The sequence below is a fragment of the Podarcis melisellensis genome (genome assembly GCF_964234715.1).
Source record: "Podarcis melisellensis genome assembly, chromosome: 2".
NCBI classification, from domain to species: Eukaryota; Metazoa; Chordata; class Lepidosauria; order Squamata; family Lacertidae; genus Podarcis; species Podarcis melisellensis.
The window spans coordinates 32,309,710-32,332,082 of NC_138529.1; the positions used below are offsets into that span (position 1 = coordinate 32,309,710).

A 22,373-nucleotide genomic window follows, 5' to 3' on the forward strand; every position below is an offset into this window, starting at 1 on the left:
ATAACCAGCTCCTTTAAATGTCGTTGGAAGGCTTGGTTTCCAGACTCTTGATCATTTTGGTTGCCCTCCTCTGCACCCATTCCAGCTTATCAATATCCTTCTTAAATTGTGACACTGGACACAGTACTCTAGGGGTGGATTAGATGTGCCATTGGTCTGATCCTAGTAGGGTTTTACTTTTGTTCACGTGTCCTCATGACACCCTCACATATTCTTTCCAACTATGAGGGGGTTCTCTGAACTCCCCTCTTGCTTATCTTCTCCAGGGTTGTGATGACAGCTGAGGAAATGTACCTCCTCCTTTTTGCCAACACAGCTCACTGCCCAATCTGATCAAGGCACATCGCCCCACTGGGAATAACTGCAAATGTGAATAGAAGGACTATAATCATCACAACATTTTATATAGAAGAGGAAGAGAAGAGTTTGGATTTGATATCCCGCTTTATCACTACCCGAAGGAGTCTCAAAGCGGCTAACATTCTCCTTTCCCTTCCTCCCCCACAACAAACACTCTGTGAGGTGAGTGGGGCTGAGAGACTTCAGAGAAGTGTGACTAGCCCAAGGTCACCCAGCAGCTGCATGTGGAGGAGCGGGGAAGCGAACCCAGTTCACCAGATTACGAGTCTACCGCTCTTAACCACTACACCACACTGGCTCTCGCCAGTATATGTAGCAATAACAGTTTTTTATATATGCATTGGGGAGATGTGGCCACAGCAGTGGAATACTAGGAGGAGGAGGCATGCATCTAACAGTGGCGAGTGCTAGGTGGTGGGTGCCCAGTGGCAGCGAGAAGTTAGGGGTCACAGGGGATGGCAATTGGGTTTTTGCCTCTAGCAGCAGAACATCACGCTCTGGCGTTGAACTGGATGATTATAAACACCCCATAAGCAAATCACAAGAACTTGCAGGCTGAATGTTTATTTATTTATTACACACACACACACACACACACACACGTTTGATTGTGAGAAAACCTAAGTGGTTTTTGAAAATATAAAATAAAACATTAAAATTATCAAGAAAACCCAGTTAAAAACAACCTTTCTAAACTCCCTTCTCTCTGTACAGTGGTACCTCGGGTTGCATATGCTTCAGGTTACAGACTCCGCTAACCCAGAAATAGTACCTCGGGTTAAGAACTTTGCTTCAGGATGAGAACAGAAATCGTGCAGCGGTGGCACAGCAGCAGTGGGAGACCCCATTAGCTAAAGTGGTGCTTCAGGTTAAGAACAGTTTCAGGTTAAAAACGGACCTCCGGAATGAATTAAGTACGAAACTGTACTCAAACCTTGTTTTAAACTGCCACTTCCCCTCAGTGTCTTCTCCTGTTCACCCTACCCAAACCTCTGCCATTCCTTATAATTCCCACTCTCTCCCTCTCAGTATGCCTCCACCCCTGCTTTGCTCAAACTTCTGCCATTGATTTAAATCATAATTTTTCCTCTCTGTGCCGCTCCCTTCTCATTCCCATTCCATGGCCACTGTTGCTGTGTAACCTGCCTTCATTTCGCTCTCTTCCTCCACCCTGGTTTTGTGAAAAGCCAGGATTGGGATATAGTATTACAAATCCTCCAATGGATTTTTTATTATATAGAGAGACTGCGATAATATAAATGCCACCAGAACGCACACTCAAACAAACAAACAAACAAACAAACAAACAAACACATGTAATAAAATTTCCAAGTGAAACTGATAAAATGAAATGATTGTCAGCAAATGGGGTCCGGGGAATCAAGACACTGACTGATCTCTGTTTCAGAGTAGACAAATTCACAGTGACTTTGAGGCTGGATGACTTCTTTGGATCCTGGTACTTGCAGATGCAGAAGTTGAGGACACAGCAGAATGACAACGGAAGAAGCTGAGAAAAATGCCTTCTTGCATAGTTTGTTTCCTCTTTTCTTGTTGGGTTGAGTCATTGTCCAGATAGGAAATGGTGATAGTTCTCACAGTGGTCCTTCGGACGTCACCTCCTCAGAGGGCTATGTCTTCTTACTGCGCATCCAGATAATTGCAAGGATCATACCCAGGAAGATGGGGGCTTTCAAGGCAATTGAAACCAGGAAGGACATGTAGACCAGGTATCTGCATTGGAGAAACAGAATATTATCCTCACTGGAGTAGATCGCGATGCAATAACCCCACCATTCTCTCACAATAAGCTTTGTGGCTCTGAATAGCATATACCAAGATCCCGAAGCTACAAAGCATGGATTACAGAGTTGGGGGCTTATTGTACAAACTCTGTCCCTTACTTTATGCCAGGGGTAAGCAACCTAAGGCCCAGGGGCCGGATGTGGCTCAATCGCCTTCTCAATGTGGCCTGCGGACTGTCCGGGAATCAGTGTGTTTTTACATGAGTAAAATGTGTCCTTTTATTTAAAATGCATCTCTGGGTTATTTGTGGGGCCTGCCTGGTGTTTTTACATGAGTAGAATGTGTCCTTTTATTTAAAATGCATCTCTGGGTTATTTTGGTGGCATAGGAATTCGTTCATTTCCCCCAAAAAATATAGTCCGGCCCACAGCTGAAAAAGGTTGCTGACCTCTGCTTTATGCCTTCAAGATCCACACAGAGTAAGGATTGATGATCATTAGCAATAAAAAGGTATCTGTGCAGAATGACAATCGGGGGACTGACTGACGACTGGCCACTGCTAGTCTCCCTTGACCGACAGAACCCAAATAATCTAAAGGAGCCTCCTGGAGGCTAAGAAATTCCTCCTTGCTGTCTCTCGTCTCATTTTACAAATTTTATCATGGTTTCCTGAGAAACCCTTTTTAGCTAGTCCAAAATAGAGTGACCCTTCTCTTGGAGAATATGCTCTGGGGCTATTTCAGGGTTCTGGCTACTCTGGAAAACAAAAACAAGCATGGCTTGTAGGGAAGGAAATAAGGAGAAGGGGAGGCAAGGAAGGACTAATAAATAAAGCCTAAGAGGAGCATCACTGTGGGTAGAGCATCATGAAGTAGAGTGCTATGGAAGTTTTTGTTTTTATTGAGAGTTTTCAACATAAAATACAACAAAAAACAAACTAATCTAAAGAAGATAAATAGGAAAGAAGCAAGAATATGCCAAAGGAATTAAAACATTAGCCGGATGATATAAACCTGTGCAGTAAGAAATAATCAAATAGGAAGATAAGAGAAAATTAATAAACAGATTCAAATTGGAAAAGCAAGATAAGAAGAGAAATAACAGAAAAGAAAAAGAGGGTCTTCTGATTTTCTATCTGCCTGTTATGTATATAACAATTATCCAAAATATTCAAAACATGTGCTCTAAGTTCCTGGGGTATCTTAAGCTGCATGAATTAATTATCATGTCATAATATGGAGTCCCAGGCAGTGGAGCATTTCCAGCCACACAGATTTATTTTTCAGCTAGGTGCAATTTTGCTGAAAAGGACTGAACTCTGAATTTCTCAGGAAATGAAGGAAGGAATAACTTGACCTAATTAACCTGGTCTATTAGCAACATGTGAGGTATACCTGATTTAAATGAGTAGGTTGAATAAAGAAGTCCATTTAGTTAATTATAAGTTGTTCACTGCACAAGAACAATTCGCCCTAATCTTAGGTTTCTCTTAGGTGTCTCCCATTTACCTGAAGCGGGATGCGGGTGGCACTGTGGGTTAAACCACAGAGCCTAGGATTTGCCGATCAAAAGGTTGGCGGTTTGAATCCCCACAACAGGGTGAGCTCCTGTTGCTCGGTCCCTGCTCCTGCCAACCTAGCAGTTCGAAAGCACGTCAAAGTGCAAGCAAATAAATAGGTACTGCTCCGGCAGGAAGGTAAACGGCGTTTCCATGCGCTGCTCTGGTTCGCCAGAAGCGGCTTAGTCATGCTGGCCACATGACCCGGAAGATGTAAGCTGGCTCCTTCGGCGAATAAAGGAAGATGAGTGCCACAACCCCAAAGTCGGTTATGACTAGACCTAATGGTCAGGGGTCCCTTTATCTTTAAGTTGTTCAGTGCACAAGAACAGTTCGCCCTAATCTTAGGTTTCTCTTAGGTGTCTCCCATTTACCTGAAGAGACTCAGTAAAAACTGCATGAAGGTGGGAAAGATTTCAGATAGGGAAATGTTTTGTTTTTCTTTGGATATGTCAGCTTATTGTGTGTGTGTGTGTGTGTGTGTTACACTAAATTAACTATTTTAAGATTTACCACCTTGTACCAATTTGTTAGCAGGGGCTCCACAACCTGCATGTGTAAGCACAAAGGTGTGTGTGTGTGTGTGTGTGTGTGTGTGTGTGTATAGTAGCAGGAGATTGCAGACATTCAATTGCAGTCTTTAAACTGGAGATCTTTATTCCTGTCCGCATCTGTATTGGGTTTGCTTTTTACATGTAGAATTGTTCTTTATTGTTTTTATTGCTGATGTTTTTACTGTGAAATTGCGTTCAGATATTTTTGGGGAAGATGGGGACACAGGTGGCGCTGTGGGTTAAAGCCTCAGCGCCTAGGACTTGCTGATCGAAAGGTCGGCGGTTCGAATCCCTGCTGCGGGGTGCGCTCTCGCTGCTCGGTCCCAGCGCCTGCCAACCTAGCAGTTCGAAAGCACCTCCGGGTGCAAGTAGATAAATAGGGACCGCTTACCAGCGGGAAGGTAAATGGCGTTTCCGTGTGCGGCTCTGGCTCGCCAGAGCAGCAATGTCACGCTGGCCACGTGACCCGGAAGTGTCTCCGGACAGCGCTGGCCCCTGGCCTCTTAAGTGAGATGGGCGCACAACCCCAGAGTCTGTCAAGACTGGCCCGTACGGGCAGGGGTACCTTTACCTTTACCTTATTTTTGGGGAAGAGGTTCATAAATGGAATCTCATTCACGAATAAATAAATGATTCTGTTCCTCTGGGAAGCAGAACACATAGACAAGTCAGAAGGGAGAGAGTGGCTCAAACCAGGACATGCTGTGAAGGAAGTTCACGCACCTGATAGAACTGATATCCTTGTGAAAGGCGTCTTCTGGTCCTCTGGTAGTTTCTAATATAGAAAGAAGAAGAATGGAAGACAAAGGTGTGAAATTGGGCTGCTCCACAGTAAGTCTGTGAGTGATATAAACCTGATCTCAGCCTGAATAGATGAATCTTGCTGTCACTCAAATCAATGGATTGTTTCCCTCTACATTCAGTCTTTCCAGAACAATCCATTCTCCAATCTCTATCTTGCATGGCCTACAGCAGGGGTCGGCAAAGTTTACCTCACCTGAGCCAGTTCACTCCAGTGGAGATCCCTCTGTGGGCTGGATCGTGCATGGGCCTGTGATTTCTGGCATCTGCGTCTGTGCAGACGCAATTTCCGATGCCGTGGAAGTGAGTCCCCGGGCTGCACTGTGACGGTTTATCTCAGTGCACAGGGACTTGCTGAGGGGGCGGCTCGGTTTGGGGGCGGCTCGTGGGCTGGTTAAACGACCCCATGGGCTGCTTGTGACCCATGGATCTTAGGTTGCTGACCCCTGGGCTATAGGTTATACAGGAGTGGCCAACGCATATAGGATTTGACTGAAGCCAACATGACTCCTACTTAAGGAAGCTGTAGACAATGAACATGTGTTTGATCAGGTGAAAAACAATATAAGGAAGGTATTAACTGGAAAAAAGAGAGCTTTAATGGGATGAAGATACGATACTGCCTGGGTCACTCATATTCATAGTTGTCAACTTACAGATTTGAAAATAAGGGACCAGCAGCCTCGAAAATAAGCAGCCAAAATAAGGGATTTTCCAAGTGCAGGTATGTTCAGCTTCTAAGCCCCTCCGAGCCAAAGGCAGAAAGCCCAGCCAGCAGCCAAATGAAGCCTCAAGTGGTGGTTCCCACAGCGCAGCAACCCGGCAAAGGGGATGCAGCAAGGAAAACCACCGTCACCTCTCTGCTGGGAAGCGCTGAGCAAAGGCAAGTTCCCAGGCAATGCGACCGATTTTATTGGCACAAGGCATGCAAGCTCCACCCAACCGTTGTTCTTAGACTCCTTATTGGGTGAGCAACGCAGCCAAGCAACACAGTTGGAGCCTCTCTGGCCGGCAGGGAGGGAGGGAGAGGAGCTGCTTCCTTTGAAACCCGGGAAATTTAAGGGACACCATCAGTAAGGGACAGCAGCGGGACACAGCGCTGAGATAAGGGACTTTCCCGCCAAATAAGGGACGGTTGACAGCTATGCTCATATTCTCCAGAAATTTTGAGCATGAAGGCAAACATAAAAAAGCAGAAGCTACAAAGGAAATTGGATGGAGGTATGGGAAGAGACTCTTAGTAACACTTTCATTTCCAACTTAGAAACAATCCTTTAGACTTTCAGTTTTTAAAAAAGAATGAGGAAAGGAAAAACACAGAATCTTGTGACCTGTTTTGATGGTGACATTTGGCTCAATACAACTTTAGGCGAAGCCTAATATTTCCATATGTTCTGAAGTTGCATTATACGGTTGGATCCCTTGGACAGCCCTAATGCTCCCATCATGCACGGGTCCCCTGATGTAGTTGGACAATGACCCTCATCATCTCCAGCCAGGTCAAGGATTGGAGCACTGTAGTCCATCCATCTCTGGGGACTGAGAACCAAGGAAGGCTGCTGGAGAACAATCAAACCAATTGAATGAAACCAATTGAATGTTAGGGCTGGAGAAGGCTGTCCTACAGCAATTATTGATTATTATTATGTCCTACAGCAATTATTGATTATTATTATTATTAACAACAATTTATTATTTATACCCAACTCATCTGGCTGTGTTTCCCCAGCCACTCTGGGCGGCTTCCAACAAAATATTAAAATACAATAGTCCGTCAAACATTAAAAGCTTCCCTAAACAGGGCTGCCTTCAGATGTCTTCTAAAAGTCTGGTAGTTGTTTATCTCTTTGACATCTAGTGGGAGGGTGTTCCACAAGGCAGGTGCCACTACCAAGAAGGCCCTCTGCCTGGTTTCCCTGTAACTTGGCTTCTTGCAGCGAGGGAACTGCCAGAAGGCCCTCGGCACTGGACCTCAGTGTCTGGGCAGAATGATGGGGGTGGAGACGCTCCTTCAGTCCAATGGGGAAAAGCAGTCCTCTCCTTCTCTCTATTCTCACCATCACTTCAGCTGTGATTCAGCTTCCTGGGCTAAAATCAGAGCAGGGGGACTCATTAACCTACCTGTCACATTGACTGGAACCATCAGATCCGAACCTCCCTGCACAATCATGCCACATTTGTACATGCCGGTATCACTGTTGGTCAGCTCATCAATCGTCACTGTGAATTGGTTTAATGAATGGTTGTCTCTGATGGAGACTCTGCCTTTCCTCACTGGCTCTTCTGAACCTGAAGTCTCAACAATTTTGTCACATGATGTTTTGCTCATTTCTTTGCACCAGTATTTTGGGTTTCCCCTATACCGTTCATCGTATCTGCATTCCACAGACGCCAATCCTCCCAGGATTGCGTGCATCTTGAGGATGGTCAAGTCAGAGAAACATCCTGAAGAACAAAAAGAAGCAGGCTAGGTTACAATCTTTCTTCTCCCCAGCAACTCTGTGTGTGTGTGTCTAAATTCCAAAGCTGGTCAGGGTGGGGAGGCCCGGTGCAAAGGCTTTATCATCACCCCTCCTTTTTCCTAAATTCCATTGTTATCTTCTCATACACCTCTAATTTTGACATAGTCACATTTATTTGGCTGAATGATAGCCTCCCGCCAAAGGTCTGTGCATAGGGCCCCACAGACCATAAAGCTGCCTCTATTCATTAAGATTAGTTAAAGGTAAAGGGACCCCTGACCATTAGGTCCAGTCGTGGCCGACTCTGGGGTTCCGGTGCTCATCTCGCTTTATTGGCCGAGGGAGCCGGCGTACAGCTTCTGGGTCACGTGGCCAGCATGACTAAGCCGCTTCTGGCGAACCAGAGCAGCGCACGGAAACACCGTTTACCTTCCCGCCGGAGCGGTACCTACTTATCTACTTGCACTTTGATGTGCTTTCGAACTGCTAGGTTGGCAGGAGTTGGGACCGAGCAACGAGAACTCACCCTGTCGCGGGGATTCGAACCACCGACCTTCTGATCAGCAAGTCCTAGGCTCTGTGGCTTAACTCACAGCGCCACCCGCGTCCCAGTAAGATTAGTTAGGTATGGCTTAATTGTGACTGTTCAAGCTTCTCCCATCCTCTCTGCATCCACCCCATTCCCACTTCTAATATGAAAGCCTATCAGTTGGCACCAGAGTCTACAGCAGGGGTAAGCAAACTTTTTCAGCAGGGGGCCAGTCCACTGTCCCTCAAACCTTGTGCCAGACTAAATTTTTTTTGGGGAAATGAATGAATGGACAAGCCCTGGTGGCTGCTTACCTGTGTCTTGCGAGCGGCAGTGGCTGGCGGAAGCGGAATGATGAGCGGTGCACGAAAGGGCTCCGGAGAGGGGCTGGCAGCAACCACTGGGGGAGGAAGAGTAGTGCAGGGGGAGCGCTTCGCACCCGGCAGTACGATCCCAGTGTGGTGCTATCGCGGCTGCTCTCCACCCCCCGGTGCTGGAGCATGAAGCTCCGCCACTGGCAGCAACAAATCCTGAATTCAGCCAGCTTACAATGGTGGCTGCTCAAGCACTCACTCATGCTGCTGCTGCTGGCACCAACAAAGCCCCGCCCCTTTCTCTCTGCTCTAGCCAGGGCGGGGAAAAGCCAGGAGGAGGGAGGGAGGAGGCGCCACCGCGGTGTGAGGGAGAGGAGGGGGAAATGGTGCAGCCCGAACGATCAGATCCATGCTAAACCACACGGCAATTCCCAGACCATCCGTGGGCCGGGTCCAGAAAGCAACTGGGTTGGATCCGGCCCAGGGCCTTAGTTTGCTGACCCATGGTCTACAGTGTTGTCCTGCAATAACAGACAGCGTTCATTATGAAAGCTGTACAGTGGTACCTCGGGTTAAGAACTTAATTCGTTCTGGAGGTTTGTTCTTAACCTGAAACTGTTCTTAACCTGAAGCACCACTTTAGCTAATGGGGCCTCCCACTGCCGCTGCACGATTTCTGTTCTCATCCTGAAGCAAAGTTCTTAACCCAAGGTACTATTTCTGGGTTAGTGGAGTCTGTAACCTGAAGCATCTGTAACCTGAAGCGTTTGTCACCCGAAGTACCACTGTAATTAGTTGTAGCTAGCAACTCTCATTCACAGGCAAGCTAACCTTTGATTAAATTTGGAAGCAGTAAAATAAAAACAACCATCTTACCTGGCAGGAGGAATACCAGGCCGAGGAAGGACAGTGGCTGCATTGTCTGGTCTAGACAGCTGCTCCCTTCCCACATCTCACTTCTCTTTAGGACACTTAAAAACAATTATCTGCAAATATTGCCTGTCATGGAGGCAAACAATTCTTGCTTCTTCTTTCTTCACATTGCTTCATCACTTCCTTTGGCTTCCTCCCATGTCTTTTCCCACATTGTTGTTTTGTACAACCAGCCTATTGTAATGACAACCAGCCGGGCGGAGATAGTTCTGTGTCTCAAAACAATTTACGATAGAACACCCTAGCAATGAGAGTGAGGGGGAAGAAAAAAAGCATTGCGTCTGCCTAACTGCAATTGCCTTTTCTAGGGCTAGACTCAGCAATTTCCTTAGCCTTTTTTCTAGAAACAGCCCCCAATATAACTAAACCCTTTACTGTATTCTTTGAATATGCTCCACTTCAGCACAATATTGTTCTCCTTTGTCATCTTTCTCTCTTTGAAAACACACATTTTCTTTCTGTCTTTTTTTAATCTGTTTAACTTCCTGTGAGTGCCGTTTTAAGAATTACGACAACGCTCTTGCATCATCTGCATTTAGATTTATTTCTCTTCTGCTGTCAGTATAAATACCTTTCTGGGTGTTTCCAGGTGTCTGTTCAATGTGGGATCTGTGCTCCTCATGCAGGCATAAAATACCCACACAATATTGTTGGTATAGAAATGTCAACCATATTAATTCCCTGGCTTTTTACATTCTGGGGGAACTCTGAGAATTTTCTTTTTGTTTTAAGCTCTGGCTTGGAAGCATCGTTGCTAACATTTAGAACTTAACATCTCTTCTTTGCTCTTTATTTTTTTGTTTGTTTGTTTCATTTTCTTTTTAGGTATATAAAATTTGTATATAATTTTTGTATACATGTTGGAAATTATATTAGAGTAAGTCCTGTAATGTAATATGACAATGTTTACCGGTGTAATATAAGAATGTTAATAAATAAATAAAATGCAAACAACAACAACAAACAAACTTGACATCCTCTTCTGTCTTTCCCCAGTGGGGTAGCTATTTTAGTTATTTGCAGCAAAACCAATGAAGTTGTCTTGTGACAACTTCAAAAGACTAAGGGTTGTATTCAAAGTAGTGCTAGGGAGACCATTCAATTAGTGCAATTGTTTCTGCTTGCCTGACGAAACCACCTCCCCTCTCCTCCCACTTTATGCTGGTCTGGCGGGTTCTCCTGACCCTCTGGAGCAGTTTGGGGGAGGCTGTGAGGGAGGAAAGTGGGGGGGGGGAGACCTGTTGCACTAAAGGGCAGTGGCATAGCATGCTATACCAGCGCCCGGGCTCTTGTGGTGGGGTGGGAGGGAGGGAAATGGAGTACGCATGTGCATTCAACAGCCTAAAGGCGTCCATGTCACCCAGAGATAAGAAAAGAAGAGTTACATAGTTCTCATGGAGAAGTAGTTTTCAACAGAGCCCAGCGATGGAAGCACACAGCTGTATTGAGGCAGCACCAGGCGTTGAAAGTTTGCACCCCATACAATTTTGCACCTGGGGCAGCCGCTACGCCACTGCTAAGGGGAATCATTGCACTGGTTTCTGCTAGTGCAACGATTTAGCTTAATACGAACCTAACCAATTTACCACAGTGCAAGCTTCTGTGGACTGCAGTTCACCTCGCCAGATGCATGAAGCTGCAAGAACATAGACTCAGCTGGAAGTATATATGCATATGGGAACTGTAAACAGTGAGGTCAGAAGTAAATAAGATACAGAAAGTACATATATGATAATCACACAATTCACTGTTAGTTTTTAAGGTGCCACAAGACTCTTTGTTATTCTTTCTCTCTCCCCCTCCCCTTTGTATCTGTACTAACTTTCTTACCAAACTTCCTATCTCTCTTCTATTCTTTGCAGGGCATCTTCAGACATGCTGTTCATCCATTTGTTCATGCACAAAGCTTATCTGGTACAGTGGTACCTCGGGTTACAGATGCTTCAGGTTACAGACTCCGCTAACCCAGAAATAGTACCTCGGGTTAAGAACTTTGCTCAGCGGCAGTGGGAGGCCCCATTAGCTAAAGTGGTACCTCAGGTTAAGAACAGTTTCAGGTTAAGAACAGACCTCCGGAACGAATTAAGTTCTTAACCCAAGGTACCACTGTAGTTAGATGATGTTCAGTCTTAACTGACTATTCTTTCTGATTGATTTACAGGGTGGTTATTACACAACAATGAGTGTTCACCCTGAGTTTACGCACACCCCTCCCTTTAATCATTTGTTCATCCCACAATTTTCAGTGTCTAGAATTTACCCTTCAGTCCATGTTAACTTTGATTGCAAATCTATTATACCACCACTAGACGGCTCTGTATGCTTCTAACTACACAAGTTTAGTGCCGAGTGTGTGATTTCTGTTGACCAAGAAAGTGAAATCTGGATTTTTCAGCCTTTGTGGCTATAAGAATATTCTCTTTCAGAAACATCTCTGAGCTCACCTGTCCTTTCATGTGCTACTGGAAGATCTTAAATAGGCCTCCAGATGTTGATGGACTACAACTCCCATCATCCCTGACCAGTGGCCATGCTGGCTGGTGCTGATGGGAGTTGGAGTCCAACAACTTCTGGAGGTAACTAGGTTGGCTACTCTTGGCTTAGAGGTTATGCACACATAGCTAAAAAATTTTTTTAGCAAACTTCAGCTTTTCATATGTATTGGTTCTGTTGTGTCTGAATGTCCAAATGTGTTTTTTTCAAATTATTATTATTTCTAAAAGTATTAATAATACAATAAAAAACATGCTCCCCACTCCAAGACCATTATTTATCATAATTATCCAACTTTCCAAAAATTCAACACTTCTTGAGATGGTTTGACCCCTTTCTGTTTTAACAATACGAATTCCACAAATATTTTCCATATTTCCTCAACATAATTTCTCTTCCACATTCCCCTTCTTACTTTAATATCACACATCACTTTATCATTAATTGCCACACTTGCCTGTACCATTCCTCCATTTCATATTCAGCTTGCCCCTTCCACTTCCTAGCTATGATAACTCTTGCCACTGTCAACAAATGTCCAGATGTTTCTGGCTGATGTGAGTTGCAAAGTTCAAGCTCCTTCAGTGAGAAGATTTCCCCAGTCTAAAGTGGTCTTGCCTGTCTATAGCTTTGAACTACTGATACCGCATGACATTGCAGGAATTGCACTTCTTTATTTTAGCCTCCCACACACCTCATGGCAAGTTCCCTTTTATGCATTTTCACTGCAAAAAACACCATTCCATAGAGATTATTTTTTGTAATGAGTAAGGCTTTAGTCACTGGGCATATGCCAAATTTTACAAATTTGACCTCTTTCACAACTTCATTTACGTCTCTCCCACCCTCCTCCCAACCATCCCAGAAGCAAACAAGGACCAGACATCTCTTTGCATGGTGCCCCATACGCATACAGGTATGGATCCTGTTCTGTATAGATGATAGTCTCTGGGCCAATAGCTGAAGAAAGGAAAGATGTCTGAGGAATTTTGGTGTAGTGTGTGTGTGTTTTAAATCCATACACATTTATTAAAGAAACTCATAACACATTTTTGGAAGGAACACCAGAAGGCAAAAGAGCTCCAGGATCAACCTTGAAATTGAAGAATACCTTTTGCAAATCAGTTGATGCTTTGATAGGCTATAAAGGATTTAGTCTGGACAAAGAAGAATGGGCAAATAAATACTGTTAATGCAGCAGCAAACGGCCTTCCTGGCTGGTAATGCTAAAATGCATTGACAATGTTTCTATAAGGTAAAAGTAAAGGGACCCCTGACCATTAGGTCCAGTCGTGGCTGACTCTGGGGTTGTGGCGCTCCAAAACGTTCGAAAACTGAAGGCTCAGTATGGAAGCCTCAAAACAGAAAACTCAATAGGGAAGCCACATTTTATGTTTGACTTCTGAGGCCCATTTGACAACTGAAGCACTTACTTCCAGGTTTACGGTGTTCGAAAACCAAAATGTTTGTCAACAGATATGTTCGAAAACTGAGGTACTACTGTATAAAATCTTAAAAGAACATAGTAAAAGGTAAAGGGACCCCATACCATTTGGTCCGGTCATGACAGACTCTGTTGTAAATTTGCAGGAGGTCCCTCTGCCTGAGCAGCAGCTCACCAAGGGGAGGGGGCAGGGAGGGGCAGCTGCCCCCCATCAATAAAAAAATACATAGCAAACTGAGGTTCTGCCTGCCCCCCCCCAATAAATACTGGATACGCCCGTGTCACCAGGTGAGGGCGATTTGCAGGGCCTCGAGGAGCAGACACTGGGTCTGGGTGTATCAACGACGCAAATCCATCCTCTTCTGACTGGGCAGAAAGTGTTGGAAGCTGGGCTGTGAGACACCGGGGAAGAGTGTTAGGGCAGCCAGATGATCTGGCTTGACTCTCAGAACCAAGTAAGGAGTGCCAGCTGGATGGCATTCTGTGTGGCTGGCACAGCTTCCTTGAGCAAAAGGCAGGCTTGCCTAAAACAGGGACAGCTTAGAGCTGAGCTGGCCCCGTGGTCAATCAGCAGGCCAGCCAAGCTATTCAATATTTTAGTATGCTTTTGCCCATGTTTGATGAAGGAGAATTACGATGAGCTGAGGCTTTGCTTTCCTCTCGTATTGTTCTGATTGCTTTGGTTTATTACTTGCCCCTCGTGCTAAGGTCCTAGAGAGGGTCTCAGTTTAAAACACAACCTTGAAGACAGTTAAAAACAAATTGCAAGAATTGGGTGGCTCCTAAAAAAATAGACACGTCAAGTATCAAAGGCTTGGATAAAGAGGTGCAACCTCAGCGTTCAGTGGAAACTGTACAGTGAAGGCTCAAGACACAGCTGTGGGAAAAGGAGTTCACAATGATGGGACTGCTGTAGAGAGTGTTCTCTCCTGCTCCTCCACCTCACAAGTTTCTGATGGTTCTGAAACAACCAAGAGGTCATGGTTCCATAGTGCGCTTTAGGGCAAAGCCTTCTGCTTTGAGAAATGAGAAGAAAGCTTCCTCTTGCAGGTGGTCACTGAATTTCTGTGCATGGAAATGGGAGATGGCGCTCATGCCTTGGTCGACTCCTAGGCTAAGAAAGAGATGGTTCATCAGCTACAGAAAAGCAACAAGAAAAGATTCCACATTAAAGTAGCAGCACCTGAGCTGTGGTGTTTTGTTGGGTTCCTCTTTCTTATCTTGGACTTGGTGTCATTGCTTATCCCAAGAAAAACCTCTTGTTCGTACAGAAAAAAATCGGGGGTTAAAATTAGTTTGAAGGAGGAACAACATAGAAGTTATTTGTGGGACTACTATCTGGTTTTGACTCTGGATAATTAGGTAGGAAATAATATCAGAAGAAAGCAGAGCTTGGTGGTATAAAACCACCCAACGCTCCAGGCTGTTCCATACATTTTTCAGGCAAAATGCAAAACATTTTACATGTGCTTTGTAAACACATCACACCTGCACATGCTTGTCTAACACATGTGGTCACCTTTGGTGTGTTGTGCTAGTAATTTGCCAGGGATCTGCAATCAGCAACATTTCTCTGCAGCATCTGGAAAACATGGATTTGGGCTGTGCAATAATTTATGAAAGATGCCTTTGGAGTGTGAGTAACCTGACTTGATTTAGGATAATAAAAAAACCCACATTGGCCAAGTACTGAGAGGAGGAATAGGGAAAAATAAATTTTGTTAACTGCAGCAGCAAAGGCCTTACTAGTTTCTTAATAGGATCCTGGATTTTCTATATTTGGCATGTAAATTATCTCTTGGGTATCAGTGTTGGCAGGGCCAAAGTATACAACTACCAGGTAGACCTCCCACCTTCTCACTTTCTCACAACATCCCTGGAAATCTGGAAATTAATGACACGACTGAGTCATCAGTGAGAGTTGGTTACCCTTAGATGGGATACCTTAAAGCTCTTCTTCAGTCTCTGGAGCCTTGGGGTTGGAGCTTCCTCTGGTCTTTCTGTACCATACATGCACCCAAACCACGGCGGCCATCATAGCTAGGAAGACGGGGATTTTCCACATGACCAGGAGCAGGAAATCAGTGTTGCTAGGCTGGGTTCTAAAGAGAGAAATGTTCCACTAGTTTCTTTCTTTCTTTCTTTCTTTCTTTCTTTCTTTCTTTCTTTCTTTCTTTCTTTCTTTCTTTCTTTCTTTCTTTCTTTCTTTTCACTGCCATAATGACACATGCAAGCAGTATGAACATGAATTAAATGTGCATTAATTTTATTTCTATCTTGCCTTGAGGCTTTTTGTTGTCGTAGAAAGGTAGATTAGAAACAACACAACAAGATGGAAGAAGTAAAATATTGAGATCACACATGGGTGAAGGGGAGTGAGGGGTATATGGGAATCTATAATATCATTTATAATATAATTTGTTAATTGCAATGTATTTACAACGGGAAGCTTAGAGCAATTAGATATATTTTAATTTAGGTAATCTATGTAATAGGCTTATGTTAGAAAATGAATATGGATTTTGAATTTGGTGTTTGTAAATTTTAAAAATTTGTAATATTAAGAAAAAAGAGATAGATGCTGGCAGATAAAAAAGAAAAGAAAAAGAAAGGTAGATTAGAAGCAGAATGAATGAATATGCATAACATTTTTGCCATGGGTGGGAAAGATGGCCCCTGGCTCTTCACTACAATTAGACTTGGCATTCAGCTGGACTTGGCACCCAGCTATTATAATAGGCTACATTGGAAGTCCTCCCTGGAACATACGGTGGGTAAAGGGGTATGGCACCTTTCAGGATCTACGGGAGATACAGCTGGCTCTTCTGTTGCTTGTTCCATGCGTCCAAAATGGGTTGAAGGAACAGAATCTGCAGGGGGGTGAAAAACATGCACAGTCAAATCCTAACCTAGGGAATTTATTCATCTTTTCAGATTTATTTTTTTAACAGGAGATTTTGGTGTGGGTTCAAATGGTTTGCAAGTTGATGCTACTTAGAGCCAGCCATGCAATATGAAATAAAAGGAAAACACTAAAGGAAGAGGCAACTGAATGCTAGACCTGTGCCCTGATCCATCAGAGCTTGTGGCAAACCTGCAAAAGTTGCATGTGTGTCATTTAAACATTCATATACTGCTTTCCTGGTGCTGGAGGAGACTCTTGAGAGTCTGATGGACTGCAAGAAGATCAAACCTCTCCATTCTGAAGGAAATCAGTCCTGAGTTCTCACTGGAAGGTTAGAAGCTGAGACTCCAATACTTTGGCCACCTCATGAGAAGAGAAGACTCCTGGAAAAGACCCTGATGCTGGGAAAGATGGAGGGCACAAGGAGAAGGGGACGACAAAGAACAAGATGGTTGGACAGTGTTCTCGAAGCTACCAGCATGAGTTTGACCAAACTGCGGGAGGCAGTGGAAGACAGGAGTGCCGGGCGTGCTCTGGTCCATGGGGTCACGAAGAGTCAGACACGACTAAACGACTAAACAACAACATACTGCTTTCCTGTTATAAAATAGTATTCGAAGTAGTTTACAAATCCCAGTAATATTGAAAGCAGTTTACAAATAAACCCTTTGCATTTAAAAGCTTACCAGCAGTAAAATCAAGCCTTAGGGTGAAGCCCAAGGTAGAGTTTAAGGAGACTGATACACCAATGCAAGCATGTCTGCTTGACTGATGGGGTGACCCACCCTCTACTGACCCCAGGGGTGATGTGGAGGGGGTCATGGAGGAGGGTGGCATGGGGAGGGGAGGGAGGAAAGCCCTGTTGTAGTAGTGGGACTTGTTGTGCTGGCTCCCACTAGAACAGCTATTTAGCTGAATCCAGCCCTCAGATCATACAAAACCGGAAAGAGCAGTCGATAAAAACCATAAGCTCCGGTCACCTATCAAATGTCTTGGAAAATAAAAAAGGCTTGGCCTAAGTGATCAAAACATTGACAGCAGTTGAACCTGCCTGCGTAAAATGATGGGTCAAAGCAAATGAAATTGTTCGCCAGAAAGACTGCATGCTTCAACCAATATACACACCCCACATACTTGGTGGGATTGACTTTGCTTTTGCTAGTCAAGCCGATAGTCCTAGATTCCTATGGATTCTTCCAAGGCCTGCTACTCTCCCCACTTCTGAGATGTCACCACCATTACCCACACACCTTCAAATCTATCCCTGTAGCTCTCAAGGGCCAGAAGCATGCTCTCGTTTAGAAAGAAAAGTGCCGTTCTCAAGGTTCTGAGTTCAACCCGTATCAAACCATCACACAATTCCAGCTTTAGGAAGCTAGAGTCTGGAGTGGCCCAAGCCATTTTTCCGCCCGAGGTGAAGGACAAGATGGCGCATTCCACATTCTATGCACAAAATCTGACCAGACTTGTAGCCCTGGTGACGGAACAGCATCTTCCACTGCATCCTTGGGCACCAAGCTGGCACACATTTCTAGCCACTTCCCTCCCCTCATTATCTGCAACCTGAGGCAGATGCCTCCCCCTGCCTCATGGAAGGAATGGCTCTCCTGGAGTGCATGAGCTTCTTTTGTAGACACAATGGCCCTCTCCCTATAAGAGTAAATGCAGCAGTGGGGAAGTGTACCTGTAATGATAACTTCCACTGGGTGCCAGATGTTATAGGCTCTCTCTACCCCACAGATATATGTCCCGGCATCTTCATTAGTGAGGTTTTCCATGGTCACAGTGAATTTATGGAATGTGTGGTTGTCTTTAATGGACATTCTGTCATTCATCCCCTCTTCCTCCATCCTAGTTGTACGGACAGTGTGGCTACTAGAACAGAGGGTCAAACCTTCTTCTTTGCACCAGTATTTGACAGACTTTTCATCCTCCTTTCCATATTTACACTGGACAGACAGTGAGCCACCAAGAGGTGCAGTGACTATTTCAGGGCCTTCCAGTGTCCAACAAACTGCGAAAAAGAGAAAAGAAATACTTTTCACTCAGAAGTTAAGCATATTCAGAGCTATTACACACAAAAATGTCTGTTCCAAAATGGATGGAGCCATATTGCCTGCCTCAAAATCTGTTGCTTTAATGGTTATGCTTTAGGGGGAACCATCCTGAATATTGCTAAGGCTTCAGTTACATCAACCACACATTTATAACACTCTTTTCATGGAGAACCCTGGGAACTATAGTTTGCTAAGGGTGCTGGGAACTGTAGGTATGTGAGGTCAGCACCCTTAACAAACCACATTTCATGGCATTCTCCATAAATCATCAAGTGGTATAAGAGTGCTGTAAATATATGGTGTGAATGTGACTGAACACAATAAGCTGGAGACTATGTTCTTTTATGATTTTATACAGTGGCACCTCGGTTTTCGAATGTGTTCATTGACAAACGTTTCGGTTTGCAAACGCTGTAAACCTGGAAGTAAGTGCTTCAGTTTTTGAACGGGCCTCAGAAGTCAAACATGAAATGTGGCTTCCATATTGAGTTTTCTGTTTTGAGGCTTCCGTACTGAGTTTTCAGTTTTTGAATGTTTCGGAACTTGAACGGTCTTCCAGAACGATTACGTTCGAAAAGCAAGGTACCACTGTATATCGAATTTACCGGTATATACCTCCCTTCATCTGAGGACAACAGGGCATAAAACAGCATAAAAACAGAGAAATACATAATGTGTTAACAAACAAAGCAACCCACCCATGCGTCCACATGTTTAAAAGTTCATAGATGGATTAAGTAGCCAAAGGCCTGGGAGAGGCTTTCTTTTGGTGCTTAAAGATATGCAATGAGGGTGCCAGACAAGCCCCTGGGGAGAGCTTTCTACAAATGGGGAGCTACCACAGAAATGGCCCATTCTCATGCTCAAATTCCCATTCAGCCATGAAGCTCACGGGATGACCTTGGACCAGTCATTGCCTCTGAGCCTAGCCTACCTCATTTTGCCTCATAAGGTTGTTGTGCTGATTAAATGGGGGGGACCATCTACACCACATTGAGCTCCTTGGAGAAAAAGGTGGGATATAAATCCATTAAACAAACAAACATTTAAAATCCCCATACTAATCACTTTTTCAATTATGCAAGTATCTCTGATTGCTTATTTCTGGGGTGGAAAGCTCAAGAGCAAGCATTTTATCCTTGGTTCTTGAGCTCCGCAGATTTCTGCGCAAGCCTTGATTTCAAGATTTTTATCATTGACCAAAAGAATGAGGTTGGGGGGGAGGAAAGATGGGGATTCCTGAGCCTGCATCTTCCCCAGCAGAATGCACCCAGTGGAAAGCCCAACTTATTCCACACCTCTAGTTCTCACCTTGGAAAAAAGTCCAAATCAGACCACGAAGCAGTTCCATTGTCCTTGTCCTCTGTTCAGGTAAGTTATTTCGCAGGGGGAAAATTAGTTTTTCAGCTTCTGGGAGCTTGTTTTAATTGCATCTCTCAACGCCAATCCTGCTGTCTAGTCGTCTGTGGCATTTCTCTCCTGCCTTGTCAAAGAAGGTGGTTTTTCACTAAGGGGAGGAGAACTCACCAGGTCTTGCTCAATTTATGAAAATACATGATGATTAATCTCCTATGAAGGAGAGGCGTGAGGCCCTGCAATGTCATAGTAAGAATGGAGAAGTACCCAGATTTTTAAAGTTCTCAGAGGGGTAGTAGCCATAACCGTCTGCTGCAACAAACCCAATAAACCACAGTGAACTTTTGTGGACCACGATCCACTTTATCAGATGCACGAAGCGTCATTCTGGGTTAATATCCTTTCTCAAGAACTTAGGGCTAAGTGGACATCTTTGAAAAAGTCTCAATGGTCAAATCAAATCTATAGTTCATTGTCCTTTTTGTATTGTTGTTGATTGTCCTTTTCAGTATGTTTGTTCTTTGGAGTACTTTATATTTTCATATATGTGGGTCTTACAGCTTATTTTGACTCCATCTAAGGCAGCTTCCCATGTTTCAGGATGCTTGCATTATCAACAGTAACTCTCTAACTGTATCTGCAGGATGTCTTGATCTTGATCATGCTACTTGTATGTACCACAGCACTTCACATTTGTTGAAGCTTGGAGGTCCACCAGCACATTTCCAGACTAAACGGAGCCAGCAACTGGACCATGCCATGGAAGCCTAAAATGGCTGGGCAGGCCAGCATCATCAGATGGCAGCCCAGTTCGCTGCTGCAGAGTCAGGGACAAACTAGGGTTCTCCCAGAATGCCTCCAACACAAGTATCCCTCTAGCAAGCTGGGTCATTGATACCGTGTGGGGCAGTGCTATTTTTCTCTAGAAAGAGATGCCAGAACTCACATGAACACCTCTTATAATGGCAATGGGACCCACCTGACAGATGCTGGAACTGAGTTCAGGTGAGTTCCAGCTGAAAAAAAGTCCTGGCGTGGGAACTTCCCTATCCTTCAAGTGAGCAGGAGCAGCCTGAGGATTTCTTGCAGAGGGATGTCAAATGCCCTGGTGAAGGTACACAATGTTCCTATCCTGGCAGCCTAACATGGGAAGAGCTGGATCAAGCCAAAAGTCTTTCTAGTCCAGCATCCTTCTGTCTCCTGGCTGTAATTCTGCAGCCTGCATGGAAGCATTTCAGCTTTTCCTCACCCACCTTGCCTAAGAATCTTGCCCAGAATCTCCCTTTTCTCTCTTGTTTCAGCCAGATGCCTGTAGAAGGTATGCCAGCAAGACAAGAAGAAGAAGAAGAAGAAGAAGAAGAAGAAGAAGAAGAAGAAGAAGAAGAAGAAGAAGAAGAAGAAGAAGAAGAAGAAGAAGAAGAAGAAGAAGAAGAAGTGGAGGAGGAGGAGTTTGGATTTGATATCCCACTTTACCACTACCCGAAGGAGTCTCAAAGCGGCTAACATTCTCCTTTCCCTTCCTCCCCCACAACAAACACTCTGTGAGGTGAGTGGGGCTGAGAGACTTCAAAGAAGTGTGACTGGCCCAAGGTCACCCAGCAGCTGCATGTGGAGGAGCGGAGACGCGAACCTGGTTCACCAGATTATGAGACTACCGCTCTTAACCACTACACCACACTGGCTCTGAACACCACACTGAACACAACAGCACTCTTCTCATGGTTCCCATCCCACTGGTCTTCAGGGATATACAGTACTGCCTGTGACAGTGGAGGTGGAACATAACCATCATAGCTAGCAGCCATTGACAGTCTTATCCTCCATGCATTTGCTTATTCCTCTCTTAAAGACACCCATTGGTGGCCATCACTGCTTCTTCCTGGAGCAAATTGAATATTTTAACTATGCAGGGTGAAAAGAAATGGTTTCTTTTCTTTGTCCTGTGTCATACATTCAGATTCACCAAGTGACCCTGGGTTCGAGTAGTATATGAGAGGGAGAAAAATCTTTTCTCTATCTGCTTTCTTCACACCATGCATCATGTTACATACCTCTATAATAACCTCTTCACTTAAATTCAGTTCTCCACATTTCTGCAGCAAGTCACCACTTCTTTTTAAGGAAAATTTGGTGGAAATTAATCCTTTCAGTGTGAGTTTCTCCTAATAAACATTTTTGTATGCAATTTTAACTAACGTTCAGATGCTTTCAAACAATTTACCCTAATAGAATATATTTACTGTGCCCTTTTCACTAATATTTTAATTTCCCCCGCACACTTGCCCTTAATATATGTGCTTCAGTAAACATTGTTTGATCAGAGAACTGCATTGCAACATTCACAGATGTGTGAATTTTGAAGGATGCCTGCGTATGGGAACTCATATTGTTTGGGGGAAGTGCAAATTTGATAGATTCATCTTTAAATGTGAACTGAATTGAATTTATCCCCTGATTTCCTTAAAGAAGAGAGCAAAGCTAAACAACTTTGGGTGCCCCCCCCAACAAAAATCCTAGCTACGCCCATGTCTCCCATCAGCCCCAGTCAATGGGGCCCATGGTATAGGATGATGGACATTGAAGTCCAGCAATATCCTGTGAGACTCAGATTAGTCGCCCCTGCCTTAATTTACAGCCTGAATATGATACCTGCTGATTCCCTTCTGCCTCTGCTTTTTGGAATCATATTATACCGTCAAAACAGCTGTAAACTGACGTCCTCTTCATTGTTGAACCCAGCTCAATGTCACCAAAGGACACATGTCTTAACCAACATGAATTGCAGTCTGGGTTTTTCAATTTTTTCCCCTTTTTTCTTTTGGAGAAAAGGAATCTTTAGATTTGGAGGGGGGGCAGCTCCT

The 22,373-nt window shown here is 44.3% G+C and overlaps 3 protein-coding genes across 3 annotated transcripts in view; all 3 read right to left on the bottom strand.

The window, feature by feature from the left end:
* LOC309363459 (polymeric immunoglobulin receptor-like) overlaps positions 1 to 22,373 on the bottom strand; it is a 103,953-nt gene that overhangs the window by 29,134 nt on the left and 52,446 nt on the right. The window lies entirely within an intron of this gene.
* Positions 1,653 to 9,433, bottom strand: LOC309361682 (CMRF35-like molecule 5). Its single transcript, XM_081896758.1, has 4 exons — positions 9,201 to 9,433; positions 7,141 to 7,464; positions 4,942 to 4,993; positions 1,653 to 2,094 (listed from the first exon to the last, which is right to left on the bottom strand). Exons 1-4 carry the CDS (start codon positions 9,274 to 9,276, stop codon positions 1,992 to 1,994), a joined length of 555 nt encoding a protein of 184 aa, XP_081752884.1. The 5' UTR covers positions 9,277 to 9,433; the 3' UTR covers positions 1,653 to 1,991.
* LOC309362719 (CMRF35-like molecule 6) lies at positions 12,225 to 19,611 on the bottom strand. Its single transcript, XM_081898445.1, has 5 exons — positions 19,468 to 19,611; positions 17,784 to 18,113; positions 15,986 to 16,064; positions 15,139 to 15,296; positions 12,225 to 14,308 (listed from the first exon to the last, which is right to left on the bottom strand). Exons 1-4 carry the CDS (start codon positions 19,505 to 19,507, stop codon positions 15,140 to 15,142), a joined length of 606 nt encoding a protein of 201 aa, XP_081754571.1. The 5' UTR covers positions 19,508 to 19,611; the 3' UTR covers positions 12,225 to 14,308; position 15,139.

Excerpts from the sequence above, each read along its gene's own strand:
- LOC309361682 (XM_081896758.1), bottom strand. The coding sequence starts at position 9,276 with ATGTGGGAAGGGAGCAGCTGTCTAGACCAGACAATGCAGCCACTGTCC. Across the intron at positions 7,465-9,200 it reads CCTGGTATTCCTCCTGCCAG|GATGTTTCTCTGACTTGACC; the intron begins GTAAGATGGTTG and ends TTTGTTCTTCAG. Across the intron at positions 4,994-7,140 it reads GGTTCCAGTCAATGTGACAG|AAACTACCAGAGGACCAGAA; the intron begins GTAGGTTAATGA and ends TTTCTATATTAG.
- LOC309362719 (XM_081898445.1), bottom strand. The coding sequence starts at position 19,507 with ATGGAACTGCTTCGTGGTCTGATTTGGACTTTTTTCCAAG. Across the intron at positions 16,065-17,783 it reads AGTGGAAGTTATCATTACAG|ATTCTGTTCCTTCAACCCAT; the intron begins GTACACTTCCCC and ends ACCCCCCTGCAG. Across the intron at positions 15,297-15,985 it reads TCTCCCGTAGATCCTGAAAG|AACCCAGCCTAGCAACACTG; the intron begins GTGCCATACCCC and ends TTCTCTCTTTAG.